General features: G+C 47.8%; 2 protein-coding genes across 7 annotated transcripts in view; both read left to right on the top strand.

Moving 5' to 3' along the window:
* The window catches only part of LOC137419436 (uncharacterized), a 31,059-nt gene extending 13,040 nt beyond the window's left edge, over window positions 1-18,019 (top strand). Inside the window, exon 7 of the mRNA XM_068105492.2 lies at window positions 17,602-18,019. Within this exon, the coding sequence (XP_067961593.2) occupies window positions 17,602-17,736 (135 nt within the window). The 3' untranslated portion in view covers window positions 17,737-18,019. The remainder of the gene's footprint in view (window positions 1-17,601) is intronic.
* Window positions 18,020-18,282: 263 nt separating this feature from the next.
* INO80 (INO80 complex ATPase subunit) overlaps window positions 18,283-25,155 on the top strand; it is a 195,538-nt gene continuing 188,665 nt past the window's right edge. The window contains exons 1-2 of one of the 6 annotated variants that reach the window (XM_068133886.2): window positions 18,283-18,680; window positions 24,331-24,480. In XM_068133886.2, the coding sequence (XP_067989987.1) occupies window positions 24,335-24,480 (146 nt within the window). In that variant the 5' untranslated portion in view covers window positions 18,283-18,680; window positions 24,331-24,334. Of the gene's footprint in view, window positions 18,681-18,723; window positions 19,150-24,330; window positions 24,481-25,155 lie in introns of those variants that run through there. The other 5 variants (XM_068133863.2, XM_078767152.1, XM_068133869.2 and 2 more) reach the window with 5 other exon arrangements.

Here is a 25,155-nt window from a genome sequence, read left to right as displayed (position 1 = left end):
TCATTTAAGAGCTAACACATTGAACATGAAAACATGCACAGACACATAAAACATACAATGAAGGAAGCGGAAGACAAGAGGGGGAGAGAGAGGGAAGCACACAAGCACAACAACATTAGAGAACAGGGACGTCAGTAGATCTGTGGGAGGGGGAGGGCTGGGGGAGGAGGGAGGGAGGTGTGCATGGTAGAAAGCAAATGAACACGACAAGGAATTTCAGGAAAAAAGTTGGGGATTGAAAGAGGCAGATTTGGGGTGTTTTAAAGGGGGTAGAAAAGATCAAGGTTTTGGATGGGGGAAGATAAGAGATGGTGACGAACAGCTGATTTAAAGACCTGTACGGAGGAGTGGGATTGAAGAGAGTGTGGGAGTTTCTTCCAGAGGCAGGAGAAAATAGGAATGAAAGAGTGAAGGTGAGCAGACAGTCTTCATTTTGGCAGTTTCACCAGAAGAGGGTTGCTGACAGATCTTGTGCATCGTGCAGGAATATTTGGGGGGCAGAGCACAGACAGAGCAGGGGGAGTAAGGCTGGAGTGGAGTCGGTAGAAGACAGAAAGACCACTGTTGTGGAACTAATTAATTTAGCCTTGAAATATAGAGACTCAAAAATTAGTGTCCAAACTTGTTCAGAAGACAATCGACTGATTTTTAATGAAACCTGGAGGACTTCGCTTATGTTACAAGGAAGATATACATCAAAGGAATACCGAAAACCACTTGGCACGAATCCAAATCCAAAAAGAACACACACACACACACACACAAACACAATAATTCCTAAGCAAAATCCTAAAGCATTTGTGCAGCACAGCCTTTCTTATACTTATGAAGAAAAAAGGACTATAGGGTGGGGCCTGTGGGGAGGAGAGAGAGAGAGAGGGAGGAACCTAGATCGGGGGGGGGGGGGGGTGAGGGGGGTGGGGATGGGGGAACGAGATAAGAAAAGTTGCAAGAGATTCAAGCGTGATAACGGCAAACTGGTTTTGTCCATTCCTTTCATCTTGGGAGAGATTTTGGGTTACAGCAAATACAATTCTCAGTTATTGTGAAGCATACAGTTATAACATAATACATTTCCCATTTTGTCTCAGAACATTCCCATAACGTGTATCAAATTAATAGAGCATCAACCCACAGTTGTGTTGGCTTGAAAGAAAGTGTGCAATTCCTTTGATTCCCCAGAGAACGGTATTTCTCCAGCCCAGTTGCGAGGCAACTATCTCTTCTCCAGTGGGATGTGCCGGTGTAACCTTGCATGGAGCTCAACATTTGTTAAAAAATAGTTTTAGAAAGTTTCTCTAGCCTTATACAAAATATTACTAATAATAAAATGAATTCCATTCAGGGCCACACGTTGACTGCGACCAGAGAGGAAGTCTGCAAGCCACATGTGGAGGTTTCCATGGATACCATAGAAAGAGAGTTTGGTGAGCAGAGCGGGGTGCCAGACCGTATCGAAGGCACGTGATATGTCAAGGGAGACAGCTCTGATTTCCTGTTTGGCATTGAGGACCTCCATCCATTGTTGAGACAGGAGAAGCAGCATGACCAGAGTAGAATGACCTGGTCTGAATGCAAATTGATGATCTGAGATCAAGCCATTGGAGAAGAGGAAGGATTTGATGTCAGAGGCGATGATCGATTCAATGACCTTGCTGATTATTGGGAGAAGGCTGATTGGTCTGTAGTTGTAAGGATCTGATTTTGCACCTTTTTTGTGTAAAGCGGTAATGCTGGCTGATTTCCAAGCAGATTGCAGATGACCTTGAGCAAAAGGGAGGGTGAAGAGAACAGATAGAGGGTGAGATAGAGTGGCAGAGCAGGATTTTAGGACCCGTGGGCCGATGCCGTCTGGTCCAGTTGCAGAATCAGAGTCGAGGTTTGACGGAAACTTCTCCACCTTGTCAGGAGAGAAGGACACAGAGTCCAGGAAAAGCTGGGTTCGACTGGGTAAGGTGGGTACAGAGAGAGCTGTGTTTGGGACACAAGATTTTGAGGCAAACACAGAGTTGAGGCACTCAGCTTTGTCACGTGCGGAGTCAGCTGTGTAGATGTTTGAAGTAAGGGAGGGGATGGAGGGGAACAAACACCAGAAACAGATTTGACCAGATGCCACCAGGATTTGGAGGAAGGAGACAGGTTTGAGAGTTCAGTCTTGAGAGTAGAGAGATGGTGTTTCCTGGCTCTCCTGAGGATAGACACACACTTGTTCCTAGCTTTGTGGAAGGAATGGATATTGCCTTCAGTTGGATTAGCCTTCCAGGAGGCAAAGGCAAGTTCTTTCAGGGCAACTGCCTCACTACTAGATTCAGTGTACCATGGATGAGAGGAAGGGTATGACAACTGAAGACGAGATGGGGTTAATCTGTGCACGAGATAGAGCAGTTTACTTTGGAAGAATTCCCAGAAAGAGTTGATGTCAGAGGCAGTAGAGATGGGAGATCAGTCCAGATGATTGATGGCTGCTTGAAGACCGTGCCAGTCGGCCTGAGTGAAATGCCAGACTCATCGACGCTGAGGAGGCTCTCTGTGAATGGTCAGAGAGATGTCCAATTTAACAATCAAGTGATCAGAAGAAGAGCAGCAGACATTTGCAGGGAAGTTTGTCATAACCAAGTCTAGAAGAGAAGATGCTCTGTTGACTGAGATCCGGGTCAGGAAATTGATAGATTGTGTCAATCCCAGTTGGTCGCAGATGTCCTTTGCTGAGGTGCCGTGGCTGGTGAGAGAGGTACCCACACCCAGCCAGCTGGCATGATGACAGTTGAAGTCTCGACATATGAGGAAGAGAGAGTTGGGATGAGTGGATAGAAGTTGGTCCATGTTGTCAGACAGCGAGATGTAAAGAGTCCATCACTGTTTGGTGGACGGTACAGAACACATATGAACAAAAGGAGGGAGCGGAGCGAAGGGGAAGCCGTAGCCAGAGGTACTCCTGGGGGTGGGGTGGAGAGAGGACAGTGCAAGGAGAGTGAGGAATTAGAGTTTTTGATAAAGATAGCAACCTCACCACCAGGACGAGGCTCAGGTCTCCCGGAGGAGGGAGTAACCAGGGAGAGATATTAAGGCATCAGAGACATCTTGAAGCAGTAAAGTTTCTGTTAAAGCAGATTAAGTCTGGTTTGTCAGAAGCAACCTGTATGGAGAGATCAATCAGGTTTGAGCGAAAGCCCCGGATGTTTGAGGTCCATACCGTTAAGAAAGAGGGAGGGGGAGAATCAGGTACAGGCCAGGGGAGGGGTAGAGTAAGATGAGGGGTGAGAGGGGAGGTAGGGAGAGCTGTTGATGGTGTGTTAGAGATTGCAGAAGAGTTAGGAGAAAGGGAAGGATTAGGAGGACAAAAGGTTTGATGGTGATGGGATGAGGCACAGTGAGGTGTTGTTTGAGGGGGTTCGGAGAGGGAGGAAGTGCAAAGTAGGAGGTGGAGGGGGAGAGGAAGTGGGGAGGAGGCAGCTTTGAGGAGGAGGGAGGAGAGGGGAGAATTGGAGAAAGATGGTAGGGGGCAGATTAGAAGGGGAGGGGTGGGGGGGGGTCGTTTTGAAGGGGAGGAAGAGGGGGAAGTTTTGAAGGGGAGGGGTGAGGGGGAAGATTTAAAGGGGAGGGGTGAGTGGGGGAGGTTTGAAGGGGAGGAGTGAGGGGGGAGATTTGAAGGGGTGGGGGGAGGGGGGGTTAGAGGGGGAGGAGCAAGGAGGGAGATTTGGAGGGGAGGGGGGAGTTTAGGAGGGGAGGGGTGAGGAGGTATTTTAGGAGGGGAGGGGTGAGGGGGGGGAGAATTGAAAGGGAGGGGTTAGGGTTTAGTTGGTCAACGAATCCGTGTCAATGAATCCCCATCGGTTAGTCAACGGAGTTTGGGAGGGGAGGGGGGAGTTTAGAAAGTGGACGATTAATGACAAACTAACATTTATTACAAACTGGGTTTATTATGATTTTCAAGTCAGAACTTAACACAGTCACTGAGATTGGGGGAAGTGCCGTTACTTACCGGGATACTTTGGGTATCAGCAACGTCACAACAATGGCGCCGTCTTTCTCACTGCACTCAGCGGGGCATTTCCTCCTCCCCAATGATGCCAACCGATAGGGATTGTCCGTGTTATATCCTTTTAAATGCTAAGCGTCAAGCAAGGAAGCAGCACGTACCATTTTTTAAATAGTCTTTGATATGACTTGGCCGGGGTTTGAACAACTGACCTCCCAGATTCATAGCGGATGCACAAACCATTACACCACTGAGTCTGGTTTAACACCACTGGGTATAAGTTACTTGGGAGTTTTAGATTTCGTAAAGTGAACGAGTGGGCGGTCTGCATCGGAAAGGTGGGCAACCTTCACGGAGAAAATGTGTAGGGTGCAGTCGGCATATACCAGAGAGGTGTAAAGTTAGAGGCAGAAAGAGACCAGGGTGGTTGAGCAGGGAGCACAAGCAGAAGGCATTCATTCAGTACAAAATTACAGAACTGGAGTCAGTATTGGAGTAAACTGGACAGGACGGGGGAGGACAGGGGAGGGGTAGATTAAGATGAGGGGTGAGAGGGGGAGGTAGGGAGAGCTGTTGATAGTTTGTCAGAGGTCACGGCTTGGGGGAGGTCACGGTTTTTCGAAGCTGTCCACGATCTTCACGCACGCTCGAAGTTAAGTAATTGTTCACAATTGTATTTTTGTCGAAACTGTATTTATCTTTCGTGTGTGTACCTACAGTGTGTCCCTAGGAAGATTCTCGGTGTTAATCTTTCATACCTGTATAAAATAGTAAAGTATTTCGTGCCGCGTTATTTGCGGCCCAGTTCTTTAAGCTTCCTACCTGGAGGCTTTGTTTTCTCTCAGCAGTCGATTGTGGTCCTTCTACTCTCGTTTTCTCAGTTTTTTTCCCCAGTCTTTTCACCCCAGTCACCCCACCTTGTTTAAAATATTAACTCAAAAAAAAAAAAAAACATTTCCTTCTTTGTTCTTTTCGTTCGTTCGTTCTTTGACCACGTGTTTCACCCCATTCCCCAGATCGTTTTCACTGTTCAATTTAAAAGTGCTTAAACTTTCATTCCACCTTTTGCCCTGTTCACGTGATTCGTGGTTGTCCCTCTCGGGCCTAGGCCCTCTACCCGTTGGTATTTTTGTGAATATAAGATTGTTCGTCACGGTTCTGTTTAAATATGTTTAAACTTTCCGCTGCAGTGTTTTATTCAGTGGTATATTACAACATGCTGCTTTTCTTCCTATTTAAAAGGCTCTTTTCAATTTCCTCTTCAACTCATCCCACTTCAAAAAAAAATTCAATCTCTTATGATTCTTCCTCACTACATGCTGAAAATTCACATTCATTCCACCCCTCCTCCATCGTTCTTAAACGGATCTCTAACTTGAAAATCACAATAAACCCAATTTGTTATAAATGTTTGTCTTTCATTAATCATCCACTTTCTAAACTCCCCCCTTGGCCCTCCTCCTCCAAATCTCCCCCCTTGCCCCTCCCCTCCTAAACTCCCCCATCACCCCTCCCCTTCAAAACTCCCCCCCAACCCCTCCCCTTCAAAACTCCCCCCCAACCCCTCCCCTTCAAAACTCCCCCCCAACCCCTCCCCTTCAAATCTCCCCCCTACCATCCCTCTCAATTCTCTCCCCTCCCCCATCCTCCCTCCTCCTCAAAGCTGCCTCCTCCCCACTTCGTCTCCCTTCTATCTCATACCTCGACCTCCCCCAACCTTCTACTTTCCTCTGCCCCCCCCCCCCCCTCAAACAACCCCTCACTGTGTCTCATCCCATCACCATCAAACCTTTCGTCCTCTTCATCCTTCCCTTTCTTGTAACTCTTCTGTAATCTTTGACACTCAAGCAACTGCTCTCCCTACCTCCGCCTCTCATCCTTCATCTGACCCTACCCCTCCCCTCCCCTCCCCTGTCCTGCACCCGATGCTCCCCCTCTCTCCTCATAAACGGTATGGACCTCAAACATCCGGGGCCTTCGCTCAAACCTGATTGATCTCTCCATACAGGTTGCTTCTGACAAAGCAGACGTAATCTGCTTAACAGAAACTTTCCTCCTTCGAGATGTCTCTGATTCCTTAATATCTCTTCCTGGTTACTCCCTCCTCCGGTATGATAGACCTGAGCCTCCTCCTGGTGGTGGGGTTGCTATCTTTATCATAAACTCTCTTCCTCACTCTCCTTGCACTGCCCTCTCTCCACCCCACCCCCAGGAGTACCTCTGGCTACGGCTTCCTCTCCGCTCCCACCTTTTGTTCATATGTGTTCTGTACCGTCCTCCAAACAGTGATGACTCCATTCACATTTCGCTGTCTGACAACATGGACCAACTTCTATCAACTCATCCAAACTCTCTCTTCCTCGTATGTGGCGACTTCAACTGGTATCATGCCAGCTGGCTGGGTGTGGGCTCCTCTCTCACCAGCCATGGCACCTCAGCAAAGGACTTCTGCGACTCATTGTGACTGACATAATCTGTCAATTTCCCGACACGGATCTTAGTCCATGGAGTATCTTCTCTTCTAGAGTTGGTTATGACAAACTTCCCTGCAAATGTCTGCTGGTCTTCTTCTGCTCCAATCGGTTCTTCTGATCATGTGCTTGTTGTAGTGGACATCTCTCTGGCCATTCTCAGAGAGCCTCCTCCATGCCGACGAGTCTGGCATTTCACTCAGGCTGACTGGCACAGTCTGCAAGCAGCCATCAATCATCTGGACTGGTCTCCCATCTCTACTGCCTCTGACATCAATTCTTCCTGGGAATTCTTCCAAAGCAAACTGCTCTCTCTCATGCACAGATTTATCCCATCTCGTCTTCAGTTGTCTTACCCTTCCTCCCATCCATGGTACACTGAATCTTGTGGTGAGGCAGTTGCCCTGAAACAATTTGCCTTTGCCTCTTGGAAGGCAAATCCAACTGAAGGCAATCTCAGTTCCTTCCACCAAGCTCGGAACAAGTGTGTGTCTACCCTCAGGAGTGCCAGGAAGCACTATCTCTCCACACTCAAGAATGAACTCTCAAACCCATCTCCTTCCTCCAAATCCTGGTCGCGTCTGGTCAAATCCGTGTCTGGTGTTTGTTCCCCCTCCATCCCCTCCCTTACCTCAAATGGCTACACAGTTGACACCGCACGTGACAAAGCCGAATGCCTCAACTCTGTGTTTGCCTCAAAATCTTGTGTCCCAAACCTGTCTCTCTCTCTCTTCCCACCTTACCCAGTCGAACCCAACTGCTCCTGGACTCTGTGTCCTTCTCTCCTGACAAGGTGGAGAAGTTTTTGTCAAACCTCGACTCTGATTCTGCAACTGGACCAGACGGCATCAGCCCATGGGTCCTAAAATCCTGCTCTGCCGCTCTATCTCACCCTCTCTCTGTTCTTTTCACCCTCTCTTTTGCTCAAGGTCATCTGCCAGCACCTTGGAAATCAGCAAACATTACCACTTTACAAAAAAAGGTGCAAAAACAGATCCTTGCAACTAGACCAATCAGCCTGCTCCCAATTATCAGCAAAATCATGGAATCGATCATTGCTTCGGATATCAAATCCTACCTCTTCTCCAATGGCTTGATCTCCGATCATCAATTTGGATTCAGACCAGGTCATTCTACTCTGGACATGTTGCTTCTGCTGTCTCAACAATGGATGGAGGTCCTCAATGCCAAACAGGAAATCAGAGCTGTCTCCCTTGACATATCACGTGTCTTCGATATCGTCTGGCACCCAGCTCTGCTCACCAAACTCTCCTCCTATGGTATCCATGGAAATCTCCACGCATGGCTTGCGGACTTCCTCTCTGGTCGTAGTCAACGTGTGGACATGAATGGGTTTCTCTCATCTACCCTTCCTGTTCTGGCTGGAGTTCCCCAAGGCAGTGTTTTGGGCCCTGTGCTATTTCTGGTCTTCATCAATGATCTCTCCGACTCTCTGGAAAATCCTCTTCAACTCTTTGCTGATGACTCCACTTTCTGCCGCTCCATTCCTCATGCCTCAGATCGGCAGTCTGCAGCCTCCTCACTCTCTGCAGACCTGGACAAAATCACAGACTGGTCAAGCAAGTGGAACATGTCTTTCAATCCTGACAAATCTCACACTCTTACTGTCTCTCTCCGAAAAGACCGACTGGAAAACCCTACCATCTACTTTCTCAACAATCCTCTCCAAGAAGTTCTGTCGCTCAAGCTTTTGGGTCTCACCATCTGCCATGATCTTTCTTGGGAAAACCACATTTCCAAGCTGGCCGCCAAAGCCAGTCGCCGACTGGGCATCCTCCGTCGTGCGAAGTCCTTCCTTGGTACACCTGAGCTCCTCACCACATACAAAGCTTTCATCCGCAGCTCAATGGAATACTGTTACCCCCTCTGGGCCGGTGCTCCTGCCTCACACCTAGCTCGGCTTCACGCTGTTGAAACCAAAGCTTTCAGAATCATTGGAATCTCCTGCGATGAAGCTAACTCCGAGGGTCTTTCACTCACCTACCACAGGCAGGTTGGTGGTCTTTCTGTCTTCTACCGACTCCTCTCCGGCCTTGATCCCCCAGCTCTCTCTGTGCTCTGTCCCCCAAATATTCCTACAGGTCGCACAAGATCTGCCAGCAACCCTCTTATGGTTAAACTGCCAAAATATCGGCACTCTGCTTTCCTTCACTCTTTCATTCCCCTTTCTCCCACCTCTGGAACAAACTCCCTCACTCCCTTTTAATCCCACTCCTCCCTCCATGTCTTTAAAACAGCTGTTCACCACCATCTCTTATCTTCCCCCATCCAAAACCTTGATCTTTTCTACCCCTGCTAATTCACCCCAGATAGACTTTTTTGAAATTCCAACTTCTTTCCTGGAAGTCCTTGCAGTGTCTATATGTTTTATACCTCTCCCACCTCCCCCCAAGCCCTCTCCCTCCCACAGTTCTCTTGATGTCCCTGCTCTCAAATGTTGTGTTTGTGTCCTTCCCCCTCTCTCCCCATCTTGTCTACCACTCCCCTTATTTTGTGTTTTATGTGTGGGTTTGACTTTTTGTGTGATTAATGTTAGCTCTTTCACGAGCCTCGATCTTGTATACAAAAAAAACCCCAAAAAACTGAGGCTAGTTAAGAAAATAACTCTGCAGGCCTGAAGAGAAAACCATTAAACATAAAAAAACACAAGAAACATAATTATATAAAAACATAGACATAAGAAATACATAAGAAAATAAGAAACATAAACATAAACATAAAATAAGAAACACAAACATAAGAAAAAAGACATAGCCAAGAACATTAAACGTAAAAGCAAGGCATTCAAGTATTTAAGAGGTAAGGATAGGTTGAATAGGAGTGTGGGCCCATTGTTGAATCACACAGAATAATCCGTTGACAATGAGGGTGAGATGGCAGGCTTATTACCCTGCGCTCGCAAAGCAAAAAGCAGGGTTCGGCATAAGGTTGCGTACATGTTGCGTACGTCTGTCGATCCGTCACGGGCAGTATAATTTTTGGCCATGCTCACCTGGGGATGAGTCAAAAGGTCAAATAATTTTTTAAAATGCAATTACAGGCACAATTTCAACATTTCTTATGAAAATATGCAAGCATTGGGCATGAAATATGTAACGTTTTTCCAGGGAGTGGGGACATGGTGTCAGCAGGGGTCAAAATGATGATAAAGCCCCAGGACCGGATAATATGCATCCAAGGGTACCGAGGGAGGTGAAGAAGCAGATAAGCGTCGTGTTCGCAGGTATCTTTAACAGCTCGTTGGAGTCAGGACAGGTACCAGAGAATAGTAAATGTAACCACCATTATTTAATAAACGTTCCAGAGAATAATTGGGGAACTATAATCTCGCTCGCTTGACTACAGTGGTGGGGAAGGTGTTGGAGACGTTAATTAAGGAACAGACAGCGAAACGCTTGAATGATTTCACACCATTTGAAGGTATTCAGCACAAATTTACAAAAGGGAAGTTATGTTTAACAAATTAATTTCAGTTCTATGAAGTAGTTTCTGATTGGGTAGATGGCGGAAGTGCAGTGGATGTAGTGTATATGGACTTTCTGAGAGGTACCACATACAAGGCTGTTAGCAAAGGCGAGGGCTTGTGGAGTAGATGTTAGAGCCAGTTGGATTGTAAACTGGATTCGGAAGTGGATAAGTGATAGGACACAAAGAATGGCTGTGAACGGGAGAGAATCGAGCTGGGAGGATACAAGTAGTTGGGTACCCCCAGGAATCGCTTCCATAACCGTTATTATTCATAACCTACTTTACTACTTCGACAATGAGATTGGTAGTACGCTTTCCAAATTTGTAGACATCACTAAGCTTGGAGGTAGACAACAGAGACGGGGTTAATCTGATTCAGAAAAGCCTAAGATACTTTGATTAAGTAAAGGATTGCCATATTCAGTTCAACACAACTAAATGTAAGCTGTTAGGGTTGTTTGGTAAGAATAATGAAAATAGGTATTATAGAATGCAAGCGGCAGTCTTGAAGCATGTGACACAATAAAGAGACCTGGGGGTGTGGGAGGTAAGCAAGCAGCACAGTGCCAGGCAGCCATGAGTAAATTAGGTTGGCTTTGTCGAGGGATAACCTATAGATCAAAGGAGGTAGTGTTAACACGATAAAACAAGAAAGAGCAAACAAAGATTGTAAACCCTTGCCAGGATGTATTTTCAGTGGTTTTCAAGGCTTTTGTGTTAAAACAAATATGGCGGCCGAACCACGTGATCGATGACGTCATCATTATTTTTTTTCCCTCCACTAATTTATTCCAAGATTATGCTCAAGAAATTTCATCTTGGTCGGATGACGTTTTGTACTTGTCAAATTATGACGTCATAATGGAGGCACCTATGACATCATCATTCACAGATGTTATTCCACATGGAGAGTTCTTTACAATGAGCTATGTCTCAATTATTTTCTATTCAGCGCTTTTGGAGATATGGAGGTGCAATTTTTTTTGGTTTTTCCAAGATGGCGGCCGAACCACGTGACCTATGACGGCATCATTAACATTTAAAAAAATTATACAGGTGGAGTTACACCTATGGTGAAAATTTCCTGTCAATCGGACCAACGGTTGCAGAGAAATCATATTTATTCTGTGCAGACAAACAAACAAACAGACAGATGAAAGATCACTCATAGAGTGACACTTGGCAAAACAGTACAAAGTACAATGCCACTCAGTGGAGAATACTTTTGACCTGAAAAATAATTTGTGGTTGAATTCAGTGACCAGATATGCAAATCGTCTTCAAAGTTCAAGTTAATCTGAGTAAATTGACAATTTTAGAAATTCGGCCTATGTTGAACTTTTGGCCTATGTTGATCTCAAAAATAGTTGGTGGTTGAATTCAGGTTGCCGATGTGTAAATCCTATTCAAATTTCAAGTCAATCGGATGAAAATTAATGATTTTAGAAACTTGAAAAAAAGTGGTTGACCTTTGGCCTATGCTGACCTTTTGGCCTTAGCTGATCTCAAAAATAGTTGGTTGTTGAATTAAGTTTGATGATGTGTAAATCCTATTCAAATTTCAAGTCAATCGGATGAAAATTGAGGATTTTAGAAATTTGAAATTGTTGTTGACCTTTGGGCTATGGTGATCTCAAAAATAGTTGGTGGTTGAATTCAGTTTACTGATGTGTAAATCACATTCAAATTCCAAGTCAATCGGATAAAAATAAAGATTTTTCATTTTGGAAATTGTTGTTGACCTTTGGCTATGTTGACCCTTTGGTCTATAGTGATCTTAAAAATAGTTGGGGTTGAATTCAGTTAGCCGATATGGAAATCCTTTTCAATTTCAAGTCAATCGGATGAAAATTAATGATTTTATAAACTTGAAAAAAAGTGGTTGACCTTTGGCTATGTTGACCCTTTGGTCTATAGTGATCTCAAAAATAGTTGGTTGTTGAATTAAGTTTGATGATGTGTAAATCCTATTCAAATTTCAAGTCAATCGGATGAAAATTGAGGATTTTAGAAATTTGAAATTGTTGTTGACCTTTGGGCTATGGTGATCTCAAAAATAGTTGGTGGTTGAATTCAGTTTGCTGATGTGTAAATCACATTCAAATTCCAAGTCAATCGGATAAAAATAAAGATTTTTCATTTTGGAAATTGTTGTTGACCTTTGGCTATGTTGACCCTTTGGTCTATAGTGATCTTAAAAATAGTTGGGGTTGAATTCAGTTAGCCGATATGGAAATCCTTTTCAATTTCAAGTCAATCGGATGAAAATTAATGATTTTATAAACTTGAAAAAAAGTGGTTGACCTTTGGCTATGTTGACCCTTTGGTCTATAGTGATCTCAAAAATAGTTGGTGGTTGAATTCAGGTTGCCGATGTGTAAATCCTATTCAAATTTCAAGTCAATCGGATGAAAATTAATGATTTTAGAAACTTGAAAAAAAGTGGTTGACCTTTGGCCTATGCTGACCTTTTGGCCTTAGCTGATCTCAAAAATAGTTGGTTGTTGAATTAAGTTTGATGATGTGTAAATCCTATTCAAATTTCAAGTCAATCGGATGAAAATTGAGGATTTTAGAAATTTGAAATTGTTGTTGACCTTTGGGCTATGGTGATCTCAAAAATAGTTGGTGGTTGAATTCAGTTTGCTGATGTGTAAATCACATTCAAATTCCAAGTCAATCGGATAAAAATAAAGATTTTTCATTTTGGAAATTGTTGTTGACCTTTGGCTATGTTGACCCTTTGGTCTATAGTGATCTTAAAAATAGTTGGGGTTGAATTCATTTAGCCGATATGGAAATCCTTTTCAATTTCAAGTCAATCGGATGAAAATTAATGATTTTATAAACTTGAAAAAAAGTGGTTGACCTTTGGCTATGTTGACCCTTTGGTCTATAGTGATCTCAAAAATAGTTGGTGGTTGAATTCAGTCTGCCGATATGTAAATCCAATTCAAATTTCAAGTGAATCGGATGAAAATTGAGGATTTTAGAAATTTGAAATTGTTGTTGACCTTTGGCCTATGTTGACCTTTTGGCCAATGCTGATCTCAAAAATAGTTGGTGGTTGAATTCAGTCAGCTGATATGTAAATCCTCTTCAAATTTCAAGTCAATCGGATGAAAATTGAGGATTTTAGAAATTTGAAATTGTTGTTGACCTTTGGCCTATGTTGACCTTTTGGTCTATGTTGATCTCAAAAAATAGTTGGGGGTTGAAATCATTTAGCCGATATGTAAATCATATTCAAATTTCAAGTCAATCGGATGAAAATTGAGAATTTTAGAAATGTCAAAAAAGTGGTTGACCTTTGGCCTATGTTGACCTTTTGACCTCAAAAATATATAGGATTTTGTCGGACCACAAACTCTACCATTTGGTGAAGTTTCGTGAAGATCGGTTTCAAATTGTGACCTGTAGGCAAGTATAAGTGAGCGGACAGACAAACAAACACACAAACCGGAGAGTGAGCAACATACTTGCAAAAAAATGTTTAAAAAAAATTCGCCAAGTAACAAACAAACAAACAAACAAACAAACAGACAGACAAACCGACTCAAATGCAATGCCCTCTCCTCTGGCGAGGGTAATAATTTAGTGAGATCTCACCGAGAACATTGTGTTCAGTTTTGGTCACCACATTTGAGAAAGGCCATACGTGCGACGGTGACTCGATTGATTCCTGGGCTGGTTAGACTTAGCTGTGATTTACGGCTGAAGGAGACTGGACTTTATTAATTACTAAAGCGGTGATTTGGAGGGGATCTGATGGAGATGTTTAAGGTAATCGAGGGAATAAGCACGGAAAGTGTTTTTTCAGCAGAATTGACAGAGATTGGACCAGGGACCCTAGCTTGAGAGTGAAGAAGATGAGAGTTGGGATGATATTAAGGCAGAGGTCTTTCTCTCAGATGGTAGTTGACGCAGGTAATCATGCCCCTGGAGCAGTGGTGGCAGCTGAAACGTTGGAAGGGTTTAAGCTGAAGTTGGATAGGTACCTGGAAGCATTGAGGATAGAGGGATACATACAGTGCATTCAGCAAGTATTCAGACCCCTTCACTTTTTCACATTTTGTTATATTGCAGCCTTATGCTGAAATCGTTTAAATTCATTTTTTCCCTCATCAATCTACACTCAATACCCCATAATGACAAAGGGAAAACAGAATTTTAGAAAGTTTTGCAAATTTATTAAAAAGAAAAAACTGAAATATCACATTTACATAAGTATTCAGACCCTTTGCTATGACACTTGAAATTTAGCTCAGATGCCTCCCATTTCTCTTGATCATCTTTGAGATGTTTCTGCACCTTGATTGGAGTCCACCTGTGGTAAATTCAATTGATTGGACATGATTTGGAAAGGCACACACCTGTCTATATAAGGTCTCACAGCTGACAATGCATATCAGAGCAAAAAACAAGCCATGAGGTCGAAGGAACTGCCTGCAGAGCTCAGAGACAGGATTGTGTCGAGGCACAGATCTGGGGAAGCCTACAAAAAAAATCTCTGCTGCATTGAAGGTTCTCAAGAGCACAGTGGCCTCCATAATTCTTAAATGGAAGAAGTTTGGAACAACCAGGACTCTTCCTAGATCTGGCCGCCTGGCCAAACTGAGCAATCGGGGGAGAAGGGCCTTGGGAAGAGAGGTGACCAAGAACCCGATGGTCACTGGCTGAGCTCCAGAGATCCTGTGTGGAGATAGGAGAAACTTCCAGAAGGACAACCATCGCTGCAACACCCCACCGATCTGGGCTTTATGGCTGAGTGGCCAGACGGAAGCCTCTCCTCGGTGAAAGACACATGAAAGCCCGCTTGGAGTTTGCAAAAAGCACCTAAAGGACTCTCAGACTGTGAGAAACAAGATGCTGTGAGCTTTCGTTTTCGTTTTTGCTACGCACGGGTGGGAGTCCAGAAGCAAACAGACAATTCAGAAACGGCGAATGCTGAAGCATGAAACCAATAAATTCCACATTCCTGTAGCACCTTCAGTCGCACGTCAGACATGGACAGCAAGTTCATGAAGGACTTCCATGAAAAACGTACCCATTGGCAAACAAACGGGTATGTTTGTTCCATACCCAGTTAATGGCGATCCGCGAATTCATGTTTAGAAAGTAGAAACCGTCACGGCATTTCGTCATTCACTTGAACTCGATATCTCTTTTTTCATTCCAAACAGCATAACTCCAATCACAAATGAAATAACATTAATATAAAAAATAAACTTTTAACAATATTCATGACATAAACAAATATTTAAATCTTGATGTGAAGTTCCGTACGGTTGGGTGAATACAATTACGAATTCAAAATCGTAATTGTATTCACTCAATTCCAATCATCAATTGATACTTTAACAAAACGATTAACACGATAAATGTTTAACGATTTAACATTACGATTCAACGACGGTTGTATTTGTATATTTATCAAACCCACGCATTGCCGTCATCTGTCCACTTCCGGATTCGCTACAGGTTCGTAATTCTCATCAAAATCGAAACAGTATTTGTAGAATTTCAATAAAAGCCACATCACTGTTCATATCAGTAAATATTATTCCATCGTGTTTGGAAAAATTGGAAAACTTGGAAAAATTATATAGCCTATTTTACTCCCAGGGTCCCAGGAATATTTAAAAAAACACCTTCAGAGGCCATTTTTCCCCACAAAGCGGGGGATGGCCTTTTTCTGGAACCGTGGTTGTTCTTGTTTTTTGGTCCCCTTTTTGAAGCAATGTTTTACGGCCGGATGCCCTTCCTGACGCCAACCCTTTTTGCCGCCTTTAACGACAAACAGGGAATTACCAGTGAACTGGTACTCAATTAGCCGACCTCGGAAGGATGACAGGCTGAGTCAACCCCCCTGGCGTTAATTCCGCGATCGACCGGGATTCGAACCCAGGATCCTAGGATCCTAAGCCGGCACCCTAGCCGCTAGCCCAACACCAGGGTTACCCACCCAGGATACCCAGGAATACCACCCACCCAGGAATACCCACCCAAAATATTGTTGCGATCGGTTGAGCTGTTTTTGCGGTACCTTCGAACGGACAGGCGGACATTTGGTGAATTATAGTAAGATGGAGGCCACTGTGCTCTTGGGAACTTTCAATGCAGCAGAAATTTTTTTGTAGGCTTCCCCAGATCTGTGCCTCGACACAATCCTGTCTCTGAGCTCTGCAGGCAGTTCCTTCGACCTCATGGCTTGGTTTTTGCTCTGATATGCAGTCAGCTGTGAGACCTTATATCGACAGGTGTGTGCCTTTCCAAATCATGTCCAATCAATTGAATTTACCACAGGTGGACTCCATTCAAGGTGTAGAAACATCTCAAAGATGATCAAGAGAAATGGGAGGCACCTGAGCTAAATTTCAAGTGTCATAGCAAACGGTATGAATATTTATGTAAATGTGATATTTCAGTTTTTCTTTTTAATAAATCTGCAAAACTTTCTAAAATCCTGTTTTCTCTTTGTCATTATGGGGTATCGAGTGTAGATTGATGAGGGAAAAAATGAATTTAAACGATTTCAGCATAAGGCTGCAACATAACAAAATGTGAAAAAAGTGAAGGGGTCTGAATACTTTCTGAATAAATAATAACCACATTTAGAGGCCATTTTTCCCCGCAAAGCGGGGGTTGGCCTTTTTCGGGGACCGTGGTTGTTGTTGTTTTTCGGTACCCTTTTTGAAGCAATGTTTTTACGGCCGGATGCCCTTCCTGCCGCCAACCCTTTTTGTCGCCTTTTACGACAAGCAGGGAATTACCAGTGAACTGGTACTCAATTAGCCGACCTCGGAAGGTATGACAGGCTGAGTCAACCCCCTGGCGTTAATTCAGCGATCGACCGGGATTCGAACCCAGGATCCTGGGATCCTAAGCTGGCACCCTAGCCGCTAGCCCAACACCAGGCTTCACTGTATGATATTAGTGGAAATGCACTGGCAGGATGGTCTCCTCCTGCGTCAGACATATTTGTCTTTCTTTGACGTACTTAATTAAAAGGGCACATAAAAACCTTAGTTCATGATATGCCGGGATTTTTTTTCATACATTTTGAGAAGATGAAGTAACGAGGTTGACGGACAACTTGTACAGCCATCTTCTATTTCGGTCCCTATTATTGGCTGTGCAGAAAGAAGAGTTGCAAGTCTATGGGTTGCATGAAGTCTCATGTTCACTGTCATGCTATAGTTTCTGTTCAACATGTGCTTTTTGGATTAATTTCACGGATCAACATTGACGGTTTCGGATGACCAATGGTCTTTTTCTTGGTGTGTGGTGTGTGGCATCAGCTCTCTCTGTGTCTCGTCTCGTCTTTGTCTCTGTCTCTGTCTCTGTCTCTGTGTTGTCTCTCTGTCTCGTCTCTGTGTCTCCGTCGCGCTCTCTCTCTCTCTTCTCTCTTCTCTTTCTCTCTCTCTTTTTCTCTTTGTCTCCGTCTCTCCTTCTCTTTCATCAAATATGACTGTTTGGTACTTGTATTGTATCATCCGAAAGACGCGTTCATTGATACTTGTTTGTGCAGGGATCTTATGAGTAGGAGATACTTTGGTGCCCTTCCCCTTCGTCAATTCACCCCCATTCCTTTGCCTACGTCAGTGTCGATGGTTCCCAAAATTAACTTCCCCTTACACAGGTGCGCCTTTGTTTTTTCAGGAAGATCCGATCATGCATTTGACCTCGGAGGTGGACAAACTGCAGGAATTTGGACGCACTGTGCTCGCTTTCAGGAAGGCTGTTGGCAAGACGATGCGATCCCATACATTCTCGCCAGATGGTGCAATCAAGTGACCCTGTACATCCCCTCTTCAGAAAATGCCTTTCACCTCTTTTTGATTTGTTTTTTTTTTATAATTCAAAGTCCTGCGTAACCTGCTTGAGGGTGCAGTTTGTGATGTTTTCTGAATTCTCACCCGTTTTTTTTTCATCATGATTTCCTTTTTGAATATACAACAGAGCATGGAAAATGTAAATATTTTTTCGATACAGTGTGTTACAACAATGATGGTTGTTTGAACTACAGGATGTTTTTGTGGTTTTTTTGTGAATAAAATGGTTTCTACATTTCCGAAAAGTTTCCTTTATTTTTCTTCAAACAAATTCGACTTTTTATAAATAATACAGGATCGATTTTACTTGTATTGCTCTGAATTACCCCGTAATCAGCTCCTACATACTCGTCAATAAACTCCTCCATTTACTACTTAACTGTCTCTGCCATACCATAGTCAACCATTCATTCATACACTTCAACCCCAGGCTTGATCCTCCTCCTCGCCCCTCCCCTCAACCCAACCTACATTCATGCAATTGCCCTTATTATACTGCATCTATCCAGGCGGCTAAGTCGATCGCCGAACAATCGAACACTTATCACCCGTTCTTCAGGAGTCGTCCCAGTGACGTCGCTTTATTTTAACATAAACGTCGTATGTCGTACGATTTCTGTGAAGAATTACTTGTCGCGCGTAAAGTGGCCGAAGTGAGGGCCGCGATGCGCTCGGCGTTCGACACGTTCGCCTGGATGGGCCGGCTGCACGATGGCGGCGTCGGCGGCGCGGGGCGCGAGCCCGGACCGGCTTTGGGCACGACGACGGCCCACGGCGCCACCAGCCGAGTCCGTGGGCTCGACGCCCGCACAGGCCGCGGGCCCAACGCCCAACGCAACGGCGTCGCGAGAAGCGTCGCCATCTTGGGCGCGCCGGCGTGGCTCGGGCCGGGCCTACTCGGAAAAGGTGAGCGCAAAGGGAAGCTCAGGCCGGGCCGAACCGAGCGACGGACAGCCTGAACGGCTCCGGCCATCGGGCCGGGCCCGTAGGGGCCGAGGGCCGAGCGGGAGGGAGGGAAACGAGGGCGATGAGCTGCCGGGCCCCGTCGTCGAGGGCTGAAAAAGCGAGCAGGAATCGAGGAGGCCTAATCACTCCGTACTCGAGTGTGTTTCGTGAACGCTTACCATACATAATGTATTTAAATATATATTAATGGCACATTATGGCGGACGTGCTTTATGCACACGATCATAACGATGATGTACACTTGCTGTTTGCTGTTGATCGAGGCTCGGGCTTCGCTGCAAATGTTTCCTTGTTTACGCGATCGGTCGGGCCGAGGCGGCCGCGGCTTCTAGTGTAACATTTTCGCCTTGCGGCTCATTTGGTCCACAGTTCGGTGCGGCGACCCTTGGTGCTGCCCTCACTGACCACGGTACAAGCTTCGTCGACTTTGATCAATTTTATTATTTCCAAATAATTTTGTGCATTACGGACTGTGTTTGCATGCTTTGGGATAATGTCGTTATTTTAAAATTTGTTTATTTAATTTCTTTATTAAATACTTTATTTTTCATAATTTGACATGAGCGACGTTTTTTGCACTAAATGTTCATTCTACCTTTGCCTTGTAACTGTCTCCTCATTTATACTTATAGTGAGAGGTAACAGTCACACTCCAAGGCCCAACCTCGCAATGCCTTTGTGACTGCATGCTGCCCCTCCCCCTTCCCTTTACTATCCCAGTACTCTGGTCCTGGCTCTGGCTGCGTGACCGTGCCCTCTGCTGCGTGACCGTGCCCTCTGCTGCGTGGCCGTGCCCTCTGCTGCGTGGCCGTGCCCTCTGCTGCGTGGCCGTGCCCTCTGCTGCGTGACCGTGCCCTCTGCTGCGTGACCGTGCCCTCTGCTGCGTGACCGTGCCCTCTGCTGCGTGGCCGTGCCCTCTGCTGCGTGACCGTGCCCTCTGCTGCGTGGCCGTGCCCTCTGCTGCGTGACCGTGCCCTCTGCTGCGTGACCGTGCCCTCTGCTGCGTGACCGTGACCTCTGCTGCGTGACCGTGACCGTGCCCTCTGCTGCGTGACCATGACCGTGCCCTCTGCTGCGTGACCATGACCGTGCCCTCTGCTGCGTGACCGTGCCCTCTGCTGCGTGACCGTGACCGTGCCCTCTGCTGCGTGACCGTGCCCTCTGCTGCGTGACCGTGACCGTGCCCTCTGCTGCGTGACCATGACTGTGCCCTCTGCTGCGTGACCGTGACCGTGCCCTCTGCTGCGTGACCGTGACCTCCGCTGCGTGACCGTGACCGTGCCCTCCGCTGCGTGACCGTGCCCTCAGCTGCGTGACCGTGACCGTGCCCTCCGCTGCGTGACCGTGCCCTCCGCTGCATGACCGTGCCCTCCGCTGTGTGACCGTGCCCTCCGCTGCGTGACCGTGCCCTCCGCTGCGTGACCGTGCCCTCTGCTGCGTGACCGTGCCCTCTGCTGCGTGACCGTGCCCTCTGCTGCGTGACCGTGCCCTCTGCTGCGTGACCGTGCCCTCTGCTGCATGACCGTACCCTCTGCTGCGTGACCGTACCCTCTGCTGTGTGACCGTGACCGTGCCGCTGCTGCGTCACCATGATGGTGACCTCTGCTGCGTGACGGTGACCTCTGCTGCGTGACGGTGACCTCTGCTGCATGACGGTGACTTCTGCTGCGTGACCGTGACCTCTGCTGCGTGACCGTGACCGTGCCCTCTGCTGAGTGACCGTGCCCGTGCCCCTCTGCTGCGTGACCGTGACCTCTGCTGCATGACCGTGCCCTCTGCGGTGTGACTGTGCCCTCTGTTGCGTGACCGTGCCCTCTGCTGTGTGACCGTACACTCTGCTGTGTGACCATGACCATGCCCTCTCCTGCGTCACCATGACCGTGCCCTCTCCTGCGTCACCATGACCGTGCCCTCTGCTGCATCACCGTGCCCTCTGCTGCATGACCGTGCCCTCTGCTGCATGACCGTGACCTCTGCTGCGTGACTGTGACCTCTGCTGCGTGACTCTTGACCTCTGCTGTGTGACCGTGACCTCTGCGGTGTGACCATGACTGTGCCCTCTGCTGTGTGACCGTGACCGTGCCCTCTGCTGCATGACCGTGACCTCTGCTGTGCGACTGACCGTGCCCTCTGCTGTGTGACCGCGCCCTCCGCTGTGCAACTGTGCCCTCTGCGGTGTGACCGTGCCCGCTACCATGTGACCGTGCCCTCCGCTGTGTGACCGTGCCCTCTGCTGCGTGACCGTGCCCTCTGCTGTGCGACCCTGCCCTCTGCTGCGCGACCCTGCCCTCTGCTGCGCGACCGTGCCCTCCGCTGTGTGACCGTGCCCTCCGCTGCGTGACCGTGCCCTCTGCTGCGTGACCGTGCCCTCTGCTGCGTGACCGTGCCCTCTGCTGCGTGACCGTGCCCTCCGCTGCGTGACCGTGCCCTCCGCTGCGTGACCGTGCCCTCCGCTGCGCGACCGTGACCGTGCCCTCCGCTGCGTGACCGTGACCGTGCCCTCTGCTGTGTGACCGTGCCCTCTGCTGCGTGATCGTGCCCTCCGCTGTGTGACCGTGCCCTCCGCTGCGTGACCGTGCCCTCCGCTGCGTGACCGTGCCCTCTGCTGCGTGACCGTGCCCTCTGCTGCGTGACCGTGCCCTCTGCTGCGTGACCGTGCCCTCTGCTGCGTGACCCTGCCCTCTGCTGCGTGACCGTGCCCTCTGCTGCGTGTCCGTGCCCTCTGCTGCGTGTCCGTGCCCTCTGATATGTGACCGTGCCCTCTGATATGTGACCGTGCCCTCTGATATGTGACCGTGCCCTCTGCTGTGTGACCGTGCCCTCTGCTGTGTGTCCGTGCCATCTGCTGTGTGTCCGTGCCCTCTGCTGTGTGTCCGTGCCCTCTGCTGTGTGTCCGTGCCCTCTGCTGTGTGTCCGTGCCCTCTGCTGTGTGTCCGTGCCCTCTGCTGTGTGTCCGTGCCCTCTGCTGTGTGTCCGTGCCCTCTGCTGCGTGTCCGTGCCCTCTGCTGCGTGTCCGTGCCCTCTGCTGCGTGTCCGTGCCCTCTGCTGCGTGTCCGTGCCCTCTGCTGCGTGTCCGTGCCCTCTGCTGCGTGTCCGTGCCCTCTGCTGCGTGACCGTGCCCTCCGCTGCGTGACCGTGCCCTCCGCTGCGTGACCGTGCCCTCCGCTGCGTGGCCGTGCCCTCCGCTGCGTGGCCGTGCCCTCCGCTGCGTGACCGTGCCCTCCGCTGCGTGACCGTGCCCTCCGCTGCGTGGCCGTGCCCTCCGCTGCGTGGCCGTGCCCTCTGCTGCGTGGCCGTGCCCTCTGCTGCGTGGCCGTGCCCTCTGCTGCGTGGCCGTGCCCTCTGCTGCGTGGCCGTGCCCTCTGCTGTGTGACCATGACCGTGCCATCTGCTGTGTGACCGTGCCCTCTTCTGCGTGACCGTGACCGTGCCCTCTGCTGCGTGACCGTGACCGTGCCCTTGCCGCTCTGGCTGCGTGACCGTGCTCTTGCGGCCCTGGCTGCATGACCCTGCCCTTTCTACCCTGGTTGCGTGACCCTGCCCTTGCGGCCCTGGCTGCATGACCCTGCCCTTGCGGCCCTGGCTGCGTGACCCTGCCCTTGCGGCCCTGGCTTCATGACCCTGCCCTTGCGGCCCTGGCAGCGTGACCCTGCCCTTGCGACCCTGGCTGCGTGACCATGCCCTTGCGGCCCTGGCTGCGTGACCCTGCCCTTGCGGCCCTTGCTGCGTGACCCTGCCCTTGCGGCCCTGGCTGCGTGACCCTGCCCTTGCGGCCCTGGCTGCGTGACCCTGCCCTTGCGGCCTTAGATGCGTGACCCTGCCCTTGCGGCCCTGGCTGCGTGACCCTGCCCTTGCGGCCCTGGTTGCGTGACCCTGCCCTTGCGGCCCTGGTTGCGTGACCCTGCCCTTGCGACCCTGATTGCGTGACCCTGTCCTTGCAGCCTTGGCTGTGTGACCCTACCCTTGCAGTTCTGGCTTTGCTTTGACGATGCCACCTAACAATTCCTCCTGTGGCATAGTGAATATTAATGGCTTTCTGAATTATCATCTGCCGTACACCACTATAAATCAGAATAATTTCTTTAAGATGACTAAGTTATATGTTGAGTTTTTAATGTGTTAATTCGGCCTGAATTACTCCTGCTGGATTTTAATAATTGCTTATTTCAATTCAGTAATACCCCGGCCTACATCATTAATTGGTTCCACAAGCCGTGACGTAACTCGGTTTTTGACGTAAACTGGGCGTAATGTCTTAAAAATGCCTTAAAATGAAGACAAACACCGTAATTCGTAAAACTAGAGTAAACAACTGGAGGAGGCTGCGGTTTTGCCCTGAATCTTTGCCGCTCCCCGTCGGGAGTCCCTCCGTTGTTTTCTATCGGTCGGGTCTTCTCGAACGGGGTGACCGGCACGGACGTGTCGACCGTGAGCTGGCTTGTGTGCCGAGTGGCTCCATGGCCCGCTTCACCACGGCGTGCTTTACCCAACGTGTCCGAGCAGTTTCACCGGTGGTCGTGACGTGTCGTCTGTGACGAACGAACGAGCTCAGGGTTCTGTGAACCCGGCCGCCCCGGGGATCGACGCTCGCCTCCGAGTCGTAGGCGTGCCCCGTCTTTCCTCGAGCGGCCGAAGTTGCGTGCTTCTTTGTTTTTGGACGATGCGATATACGCAGAAACGACGACGTACAGGTAGGCATTTGAAAATCCATGCACATGTGCACATGCACACGTCGATCGGTTCTTTACAAGGATATGCATCAACAACAACTTGCTGCTCCCTGCACCACAGATGTCAATTTCCAAACAATTTACCTACTCCCTCTACCTAACTTTAAACTACCCTCCCCGGGTATTCGTGAAGGGGTCCATCCTCCCCCATCCACTCCTTTGCACCATGCACTCCACACCACTCAGTCCACACTACTCACTCCACACACCATTTATTCCCACACACCAAGTATTCTTTCCATTTATCCACTTGCACCCCATGCAAGTCAATCACTCAACACCATTACACATGTCCTCAATACACCACTCATACACTTTCTCCGGTCAACCCAGACCATTGCCTCATTTCACCAAGTTCAACGATAACCAGATTCTCACACACACAACCATTCTCGACCAATGCCTCATTTCACCAAGTTCATTCCAAAGATCCTCATTCAATTCCTCATTTGCGCCTAAAGCTCATCCTCATACTCACACACATGATACACCAAGATACACCAAGAGCGGCTTCAGCTTGAAGTCGCCGGTGCAATTACCCCCAAGCATTAGCATTAGCCGCTCCTTCGCGACTTTGTAGCCTGGCATGGTCTTCTCCTCCTTCGAGATAAAGGAGATGATGATGTAGGAGTGACGTAAAGTCGCACATAATGACGTTCGCTGAACTGAAATTTACTCTAGAAGAGTGGCGTAAAGTCGGATTTGACGTAGGTCGAAATGGCGTAAAACGGGGTATGACTGTATTGCATCTGCTTTGTTTGCTTTTTCCTTAATTATTTTCAGGTTTTGGTACCAACAAAATCTAACAATGTTGTTGCCGTGTTCTCTGTACTTGTGTTGATTCGGACTTGCATCCTCAGGGGCATGGCCGCAGAGCCTGGAGGTCGTGATCATGGGCCAGCTGCTGGTCTTGCAAAACCCCTTCATCTGCAATTTCTAGAAAAGGGTCTACGTTTGGAGCCATTCCTAGCACAAGCCTCAGCGGTCTTCAATCAGCCATCAAGCCCCAGGTGAGCCATTTTGTATAATATCTCGCACTACCCATATTCCATATTAACCCATTACACCTCCCAGATATACCACCTATGAGGCATTTGTCGTCGTAATTGATTTGATTTATAGCTTATAATGCAATATCATTGTTATCCATGTTTGGCTATTTTTGACAAAGATTAAGACCACTTCCGGATTATTTTATATCCAAAATCTAGTCTTGTGGAAGAGTGGGGTGACCGAGGGTCGCTGATCCTTTAAAAGAGACCGGGTGAGCATGAAGCCAAGCTTCGATTGAATGACTGTTCCGTGTGTTAGTTCAAGTCGGCAGATAGAAACAGCTGCTGCTAAGCAGTCTTTGGGATTGGGTACCATCCAGCATAACTTGGAATAATCTGCAAGGAAAACGTGGTTTAAAAAAAAATGCATCTGAGGAGTAAAATTGCATCCAAAGTGCTGCGTTGCACACTCGAGCCTACATTAGGAGAATAAGTGAAAGGATAGCGATGAGGGCTTTGTGCTGAGTGTGAGTGGAGGAAGTTGGTAAGGCAGGAATTAGGTTTGCAGTCTTTGTGAGCTTGGCAAGCAGAGCAGGGTAACAGTGAGTAATTAATGTCCGTAATATTTTCTGAAAAATAGCCCTGACCCCTTGTTTTAGGTATGGGTCTTCCATTCATTGTTGAGAGGAAACG

Source organism: Myxine glutinosa, chromosome 1, assembly GCF_964187855.1.
Source record: "Myxine glutinosa chromosome 1, kmMyxGlut1.1, whole genome shotgun sequence".
In the NCBI taxonomy this organism is placed as follows: Eukaryota; Metazoa; Chordata; class Myxini; order Myxiniformes; family Myxinidae; genus Myxine; species Myxine glutinosa.
The sequence above is the reverse complement of the archived record's forward strand: the minus strand, read 5'-3'. Positions and strand labels throughout refer to the sequence as shown.